An 8889-nucleotide genomic window follows, 5' to 3' on the forward strand; every position below is an offset into this window, starting at 1 on the left:
CCTAAAACTCTTTCTCTCCCTCCCACTCTCACCATTTTGCCCATTCTTCATCTTATTATTATTTTTTTTAAATACCATATATTAATTTCATCCACTTTCCCTCTTTTGCTAAAACTCTTTATCTCCCTCCCAGTTTCACCCAGGTTTCTTTCTCTGCGCTTTTCCTTTCATTCTTCACTCCTTATCTTGGTTTCTAATCTCAATCCTTTTCTCATCTTGGTTTATGATCTTAAGATTAAAGTGTCGGATATCATACTGTATCAGTCGAGAACAGAGGAGGCTAAGAAGCAATTATGATCCTCTCTCTCTCTCTCTCTCTCCAATTAACAGAGAGCTCGGTGAACTTACTTCTAATTTCCACTTTCTATAGATTCTGGGTATTCCAGTGGTTATCTACCCGAGGAAACTCTAGCTTGAAGTCTTATACCTTTGTAATGATCTATCAAATTTGACATATGAGCTCTGTTGTTGAGTCCCTAACCGGCAATAAGAAGTTTTTTTTACAAGGTTTTAGCTCTTAATTTGTTGGTGAAGATATTCTGATCAATACGCCACTTGGGCTGTGCTTAATCTCCACTAATTGATTATGTTTCAATAGTTCATCCCTAAACTCTCTCACGGAAGTTGAATTTCATGAGAGGGTTTGCTGAAATAACACAGGATGTGATTGAACTTAATTCTTACTTCCCAGTTTCCTCCAGATTAGATTGTAAGTGTTGAAGTTATGAGCTCAAGGAAATAATAGTTTGAAATCTTATATTAGTGTAATGGTTGGAGCAATCTGTTGTTCAGGCTCCACCAATGAATCTATAGCCATTAATAGGACAGGGAAAAATGGTATTCACTAGGTTTTAATTCTCAATTTGTTAGTAAAACTTACCTGATCAGTGTGGCACTTAAGCTGGGCTTAAACCCCACTAAGTGCATGGGATCACATTTCAATATTTCATACCTACCATTTTAATTCTACTTGCTTTTGTTTTGCATGGGTTATTATTGAATTGCTTCTTCTTCTTTTTTATTTAATTATTATTTTTAAGTTTGGTTTTGAGGCTTGAGATACCTCCTGGTGTGTTGTTACAACAGTGATTGATATTATTACAGGGTGTGTTCTAACTTTTTTTTTTTTTTTTTTTTGTAAAATTTCTCTTCTCTTAATTTGATTAGATCCTCTTATAAATGACTTGAAATAGAACCTGATAACTACTAAGGTTTAATCCCAGTATTTATATCATAATTGAGATTTCAATTCTAATACTTGTTCAGGGTTTAGAACATCAATTTATTTCTTTATGTTTGACAGTTTTTTATATTTATTTCTGGTTAAAGGTTCCTATTGTGAGTCTCTTCGGTGATGTGTGGATTAGCATCTAGAGAGAATGGCTTTTGCAACAGCTTAATCATTAAATATCTTGCTTTTAATCGTTGAAATTAAGCATCTGATGCACACAATTCATCATAAGTAACCCTATCAAGTGTATGCTTGGCATGCTTCCATTTGGGATTGCATTAGGTAATGCTTTGTTCATAATCTGAACATGTTCCTTTCTTTTTTTAACATTAGTTTTTAGATTTTCATGAGAATATATGATTTGATTATCAATGTATTCTGAATGTACTACAACAATAACAAACTCAATCTTATTCCAACTTAATGGCATCTACTATATGGATCAACTAAAAAAAAAAGAGGTGAGGTGCAAGGATGAGAGTAAGAGGAAAGAGGCCTAGCTTAACAAGTTAGGTGAATCATAGCTTAAATGGGGTCGGCTACATCGATCTTTACCCTCCACTATTCAAAGTCATACTTGGAATAAGATTGAGACTATGAATGCCATTCCTCACCACTTCACCTATAGTTATTTTAGGCAAGCCCCTAGGTCTTCTAGCTCCTTCAATTTAAATATGATCACTCTTTCTTACTAGGGTGTCCTTAGACATTCTTTGAACATGGTCAAACTATCTCAAATGACTTTCGTGGAGCTTGTAATTGATCCGAGCAAGTCCTAAATCAGCTTTAATTAGGACTATTGTGTGACCAACTATGATGTATGGGACGGAATGTTGGGAGTTAAGAATTGTAATATAGAGAAGCTATTGTATTTTGAATCCCTTCAATGAATATTATTTCAATTTGTATGCAGGTTATAAACTCTGAAAGCAAAAGTAAAAATGAGTTCTTACAACAATAACTCTGATAGCCTACTCCTCCAAACCTTGATAGGCAGATTACAAGTCCAAACTCCTTACCTCTGAAAAATCTATTTTTTCTCCCAAAGCTTGGAGCATATCATACTTGATTCCAGTGCAATCCATGAAGGTGACAACATGGACACTAAAAAAGAATGATTTGTAACACGTGCATTTGCACGTGTGTTCTTATTAGTATATATATATATATATATATTTATTTATTTTTTTTGCTAATGATGGGTATCTAGGCCTTTGGCCTGACTAGTCCCGCGGGCCCATACTGACCCCACAATCGCATGAACTGAGTCATACTGGGGTTGAATGAGAAACCATTCAACTTTCACTGAAAGCAGTGAAGAACATTAAATAACCCCGTGTGAGTGGCCCAAAGTGTGTCTAGTGGGAGTCGAACTTAGGACGTCCAAGTTTACGGTTCGTCATCCACTGTCTATAAATATCAAGGTAAACCCCAAAAAAAGGAGATGGATTATTTTCAAAGTAAAATTCTCCTGTGTATCTATTGTTGAAGATCAATCTGGCTCCCTTTGTCTGGTCTTCCGTGTAGGACTAGTGTAGAGTGGAGTACAAAGCCTTGCAAGGAAGATCACCCAATCAATTATTAATGCAACACCGCCCAACCTGCATCGAATGGTGGGGAGAACCTAGGGGTGGGTGTCCGAGTTCTCCCAAACAATCTAATGAGCATTGGGCGCATTGGAGAGGGGCCGGATCCAAAAGATCTTTCACTTTCTTTTGTTGGTTGGTAATTAATCACATTTTATTCACAAAATGGGTTGACAATGAGAAGATTGGATTACTAAACGATCAATGGGACAAAAAATTGATAGTTTACTCATGATTGGAATAAAAATCGAGATTATTAAACTTATTTAATATGCTTAATCCTCTTGAGTGTTGCAACCACAAAGACTAGGAGATTGTAGTCACCCCTAAATATTGATATTTACAAATCAATCTCCAAGATAAAACAACTTCTAAGGCCTTAATAATAATAATTATTCCACTCTCTTACGAGCTATGTCAGGCAATCAACAAAAATAATGGAACTAAGGAAGTTTGAAAAAATGGGTATCCAAAGAGCATAAACAAATCATGATTGGAGGATTGTTAGCCCTCTGATTTGTAGTTTATTTGTGACTATCTCTGGACGGTTGTGATCAAATGATCTCATGCATAGTCTACGGTTGTGAGTTGTGAGACTTGTGACTGACGAATCATCACGACAAGTTCACGACGCCCCCGCTTCTTGCCTCGCCTTCTTCCGAGGGCGAATCGAAAAGAGAAGCCAAAGAAGGGTAACCTAAGCGCCTAAGGTTTTGCGAAGCACAGAGAGAAGGAGAGAATGAAGTCTAAGGGATCGGGAGAATGGCTGGAGAAGGCGTTGCTGGACCTCTGCAGAAACATGGAGACGGGTTTAGATTTAGATGCGGATCTCATATCTGGTCTCGTCTCCTATTGCGAGATGGCACCCCCTCAGGACGCCAAAGAATATCTCAACGTAATCCATCTCTTTCTATTTTTCGACTCGTTCTAATTTCCTGAGTTTATAGTTTAATAGGGTAATTCTATTAGTTTACACCTGTTGAGGTTGAGTTTATGCATAATTGATCTTATTTCCACTGATGGGTCCTTTTGATATTCCTCGTTTTTCCTGAATCCATCGATGAATTATGAATTTGTAGGATGTTGTTCCGAGGTTTTGTTGACAGCAGAGATAGTTTATCCACATTGATAACGCTTTCGAAAAGATGCATTCATAGAGCTTTTGGAAATCTTTGAATTTTAGAGAACTCGTTTTAAGTTCAGCTTACTTACATCGAAACCCAATAAATACATTGAGCCCCTGTACTGATTTCTGTTGACGTTTATTAGTCATATCAAACCTTACTGGTCCCAATAGAACTGATGTATTTGTGTACTGTAGAGATAATTTGTTTTCCCCATTTGTATTGTATTTGTGCGGAACAATGAATATGTATAAAAAGTATCATCAATTATTTTAAACCTTGCTGATAATGTGTTTTAGTTGAAATGAATGGAAGGTTTTAAAAGAATCTTGGCTTATCTATAATTCTATAGTCTAGTATCTTTGGTTGAAAGTCAAATTGTTAGGATGCCTTGCTATAGTGGACAACTAACAGATCCCATGTGTGTACTAGTATTTTTATAGATATCAGTGGTGTGATATTTCATATGTCACTTCAACAACTTCTCTCAAACCAGAGATTACACTGATAAGCAACAACATTATGAAGAATAATTTGAGATGCATGAAGGAGGAGAGTTCAAAGTTCCAAAAACTAGCAGGCTATTTGCCACCCAGAACAATAAAAGAAATAGAACAGATGTACCTTTGTATTTTCACACCCATAAGACATGTTTCTGTTGATGTCCATGTGGCTCTGCATCGAATTTAACATTGCCTTATCAACTCCAAAATTTTAAGAAATTTGGCTGTGAACTTCATGAGGAATATAATGAGGTAATAGACACTTTTCAGTTTCCTTTTAACCATGCTAGTTTTACAAAAAAGAAATCCTTGGCTTCTTGAATAATTTTATCACTAAAACACCATTTAAATCGAGCTGAAACAGGTTTGACTACAATAGTTTGTTAATGGATATAGTTGATGAGGTTGAGGGACATACATTATCATTTCCTTAAAGTATTAGCTATATGCAACTGGAAGAGTCAGTCATGGGTAAACCTCTTAGTTTGAACTTTGAATTTTGAATGTTGGAAGCAATTCTGTAGAGGTGCTTCATGGCCATTTTCTTTACTGACATGAATGAATTCATGGTGCATTGCCCTCCCCCCCCCCCCCACCCACCCCTCTCTTTCTGGGTGACATTTTTGCGATGCGTTAATTGTTCCAAATGTCTACTATTTTCTGCAGAATATTATTGGGGAGGAAGCTGGCCAAAACGTAATTGATGAATATTTACGGCAGAGAGGTTACTCAGATAACAGCAACAGCACCACAAAGGTGTCGAATTCCAAATTGCAGACTTACATGAAACCACCCCAAGATGAAGGTTTGATCAGTGGAACGAGAAGGCCAACTAGAGTACCCAAGGAGGTAATGGCATCCAGTGTTGAGGAGAGAAAAGTCCCATCTGAGACTGCAGAATCCAGAAATAGCCAGAAAGTAAACCAAGGTGGTTCCAAAAAGAAAAAAGCTGGAAAAGTTGTTTCACTTGCAGAGGCTGCAAAAGGCTCAATTGTATTCCAACAAGGGAAACCATGCTCCTGCCAAGCCCGTCGACACAAACTAGTGAGCAATTGTTTATCTTGTGGCAAGATTGTCTGTGAACAAGAAGGTGAGGGACCTTGTAATTTTTGTGGGGCCCTTGTTCTGAGAGAAGGAAGCACGTATGCTGGTCTAGAGAACGCTGTAGTTCCCCTGTCAGATGCCGAGGCAGAAGCTGAAGCCTATGCAAAGAGACTTGTTGAGTATGACCGAAACGCTGCTGCACGTACTACTGTTATTGATGACCAAAGTGACTATTATGAGTTTGAGGGAAATAGCTGGTTATCAAAAGAGGTACTTAATTTGTTGCAACTTACGTAGTTGTGAATATGCAATCTCTAGTGTCATATGCAAAAACCATGAGACCATACTTAGTCCACTTGGCTTTTTTTAATTTTACTATGGTGGAGGGGGATTGTGTTGGGAATTTATTTTAATAGGATCCTTCTCAACATATATGAGACATCATATTCAAACTCAACTGCTGCTGCTTAAAAGATACTGCCTATTCAAGCTTAGGTCACCAATTTAATGCCGAACAAATTTTAATTGCATTGTACTTATGCACCCACTGTCTCTCTACTGAAGTTTATTTTTGCAATTTGAATCTATTAAACTTAATCTTCGTCAGTTCAACTATGATATCTATCATAGAAGACTCATACTAGAATTCTCCTTTGTGTTTTCTGCTCAGTGCTCAGCCTGTAGCTTGCATTATAAATGCTAAGGAAAACAATGCAAATAGTTTGCACTAATACTAAACATTTCCTATAGGCTTGTCCTTTTCTATGGTCATTGAGTATATTATTATTTTTTATTTACTTGTTTCTTTTCCTTTTTTCTTCCCCTTTCTTTTTCAGGAAAAGGATCTTTTAAAGAAGAAACAGCAGGAGATTGACGAAGCCGAAAGTGCACGGCGAAGTAAAGTAGTGGTCACATTTGACTTGGTTGGCCGCAAGGTTGTAGTCTCTGATTCTTTTTCTTTCACCATATATGGACATCTAGTTTCAGCCATAATTTGGAGAAAACTGAAAACTTGACTGACCAAAATGTTGGCCAAATATAGATAACTCAAGCATAACTCAAGTCATAATTTCTTGATAACATATGTACATGTATATTTTGAGGAAGACATTAGTTGATGGAGGTGCTACCCATTTAACCACTACTGTTACTAATACATTTGCAACATAATAAAAGCCAACATTTGATTGAGACTAACTTCACTAAACACAGGTATGCAATTATCAAAATAACAAAAGCCAATATTTGATAGTGGCATTTTTTTTTTTTTGGATGAATGACAGTGGCACGTTTAACTTTACTAAATACAGCTTACAGCAAAAGATTCTTTGGTTACACCTTGTCATGAATTGCTTTGAAGCCCCTCAGATATCTTCCCATAAAATCGTGTCCCTGACAAGGAGATCACATATCAAAAGGTTCCTAAGAGCCTTACTATGGCTTAACATATATATATATATATATATATGTATTGAATAATAATATAGCCAAGGCAATGCAATCAGTTTTTCCTCAACCTTACGCTTCCCATGCTGTGTGTTACTCACAGCATCTACAGTAATAACCATCTCTGGTCAAGCACTCTTTTTCCTTCCCGTGAATCATGTGTAAAATATTCCATTTTGAAATGTTCTGCAGATACTTATGAATAAAGATGATGCTTCTGAGTTGGAATCAGAGAACCGAATACTACGACCAGTGGATGAAAGAGAAGCAAACCGTATTAAACCAAATCCAACTGCCAGAGTACAACCAAGTTTTGTGGACCCTGGCCCTGGCCCTGGTAGAAAGACAACTAAGGGCAAACAACCTAGGAAGGTACATGCCAACGGCCTGTGCTTGGAGATAAGTGGAAGGGTACAACATGGAGAGATTGACCCACAACGATTTGTAGCAGCAGAAGATCCTCCGGAGGAGTTCTCTGATAGGACTAATTGGTTAGAACCATCAGCAAATATCAGTTTCAATGTAAAAGAGGAAGATTATGAGTGTTCTCTAGATTCTCATTAGGCTGTAAATTTTTTTTAGCAGGACTGAAATTACTAAGAAGTTTTGTGTTCAATACAGCCAACAGGTGCAATTTGAACAATGCAGAGTACACATTGAAGTGGACGACACACTGCTGAGGTACAGCCATGAGCTTGGTGAACAGTATTTTCAATGTTTATGTGTTGTGTGAAAGTGTAGACATGCCAAAGTCCTCTCTCAGTCCACCATTTCTTCTTGAACTTGTACTACATTGCTGTCTATTGTTGTAGCTGATGTACATGGCAAAGGGGCCATTGTCATCCCTTGATCGAAGTTGTTCATGCTTATATTTTATTTTGAAGGAGTGACGATATGTTTTTAGGGGAAGAGGGTTCCCCATGCTGCCAATTGTTGAATTCGTCTCTTGCTGCATCTTCTATCACCATTGCCACCTTTGTCTCCATACTCATATAGAGAAAATGCCCCAACTCTGGGGAGTAAATTGTCCCAGGCTTTGTTTGTTTCCAAATAAATGATTAAAAAAAAACTGTAAAATATGATTTTTCACTGTTTGTTTTAACACAAAAAATCATCGAGAAGAGAGAAAAAGTTTACATGGGAGGAAGACTTGTGTGAAATATCACAGAGAATTACAAACACCCAATACTTCTTTATCAATTGGGAAAGGCGTTTTTCCAACGTCTTCCTATCACTTGGGAGAATAATGGATCCCTATACCACAGCATTTATGCCAATACAAGGTGGTTATAGTCCGCAGCAATGAAATCAAATAAAATGAGTATCTTGTTGGACGCATTTGTTCCTCGTGAACCTTATTCGTCAAGAGGCTAATTGTAAGGATTTGGTTGTCTACCATCAACGTTCCAGAACATCATTCCACCTTCTTGATTTCTTCAGAACTCTTTGAAGAGATCACGAAATCTTCAGAAACATGCAACCTCTTCAGCCCTTTGAGATTACTCGCCAAGCTCAATCCAAGATCAACATTCCCTCTTTTAGCACTAAAGCCACTCATTAACATTCTCCATGTAACTGCATCTGGTTCAACACGCATATTAATGAATTCGCGAGCTTCCTCGTGCAAACATGTCTAGTATGCATATGCAATGCTCAATCATGGGCTCAACACAAAACACTTGACATTCCTCTTGCAATTAGGCGCCAAGCCTGCATGATCATATATACAGATAGAACACCAGTGGATGTGCCAGTATTAGGTCATATTCTCAAAAAAACACATTTGCTCCAACATAAATCCAATTTGTGGATACGATCTTCTAATATCTTCATGTTCGAATTCCGCAACAACTTCGAAATCAAGTAATTACATCTTGAGAGAATTGAGAATCCAAAACTGATTCTGCCAATTGCATGAGTTGCTCAGCCTCCCCAAACACTTCCCCCCCCCCCCC

General features: G+C 37.4%; 1 protein-coding gene across 1 annotated transcript; it reads left to right on the top strand.

Annotated features, from left to right (window-relative positions):
* Nucleotides 1–3458: 3458 nt before the first annotated feature.
* LOC122075220 (activating signal cointegrator 1) lies at nucleotides 3459–7864 on the top strand. The gene is made up of 4 exons (XM_042640176.1): nucleotides 3459–3712; nucleotides 5111–5758; nucleotides 6325–6423; nucleotides 7127–7864. The coding sequence occupies exons 1-4, from the start codon at nucleotides 3557–3559 to the stop codon at nucleotides 7496–7498; spliced, it is 1275 nt and encodes a 424-aa protein (XP_042496110.1). The 5' UTR covers nucleotides 3459–3556; the 3' UTR covers nucleotides 7499–7864.
* The last annotated feature ends 1025 nt before the right edge of the window (nucleotides 7865–8889 follow it).

This window comes from Macadamia integrifolia, chromosome 4, assembly GCF_013358625.1.
Source record: "Macadamia integrifolia cultivar HAES 741 chromosome 4, SCU_Mint_v3, whole genome shotgun sequence".
NCBI classification, from domain to species: Eukaryota; Viridiplantae; Streptophyta; class Magnoliopsida; order Proteales; family Proteaceae; genus Macadamia; species Macadamia integrifolia.

Bases quoted from the DNA above. Each gene is read 5' to 3' on its own strand.
- LOC122075220 (XM_042640176.1), top strand. From the start codon at position 3,557: ATGAAGTCTAAGGGATCGGGAGAATGGCTGGAGAAGGCGTTGCTGGAC. The intron at 3,713-5,110 runs GTAATCCATCTC...TATTTTCTGCAG, and splicing joins ACGCCAAAGAATATCTCAAC to AATATTATTGGGGAGGAAGC. The intron at 5,759-6,324 runs GTACTTAATTTG...TTTCTTTTTCAG, and splicing joins ATAGCTGGTTATCAAAAGAG to GAAAAGGATCTTTTAAAGAA.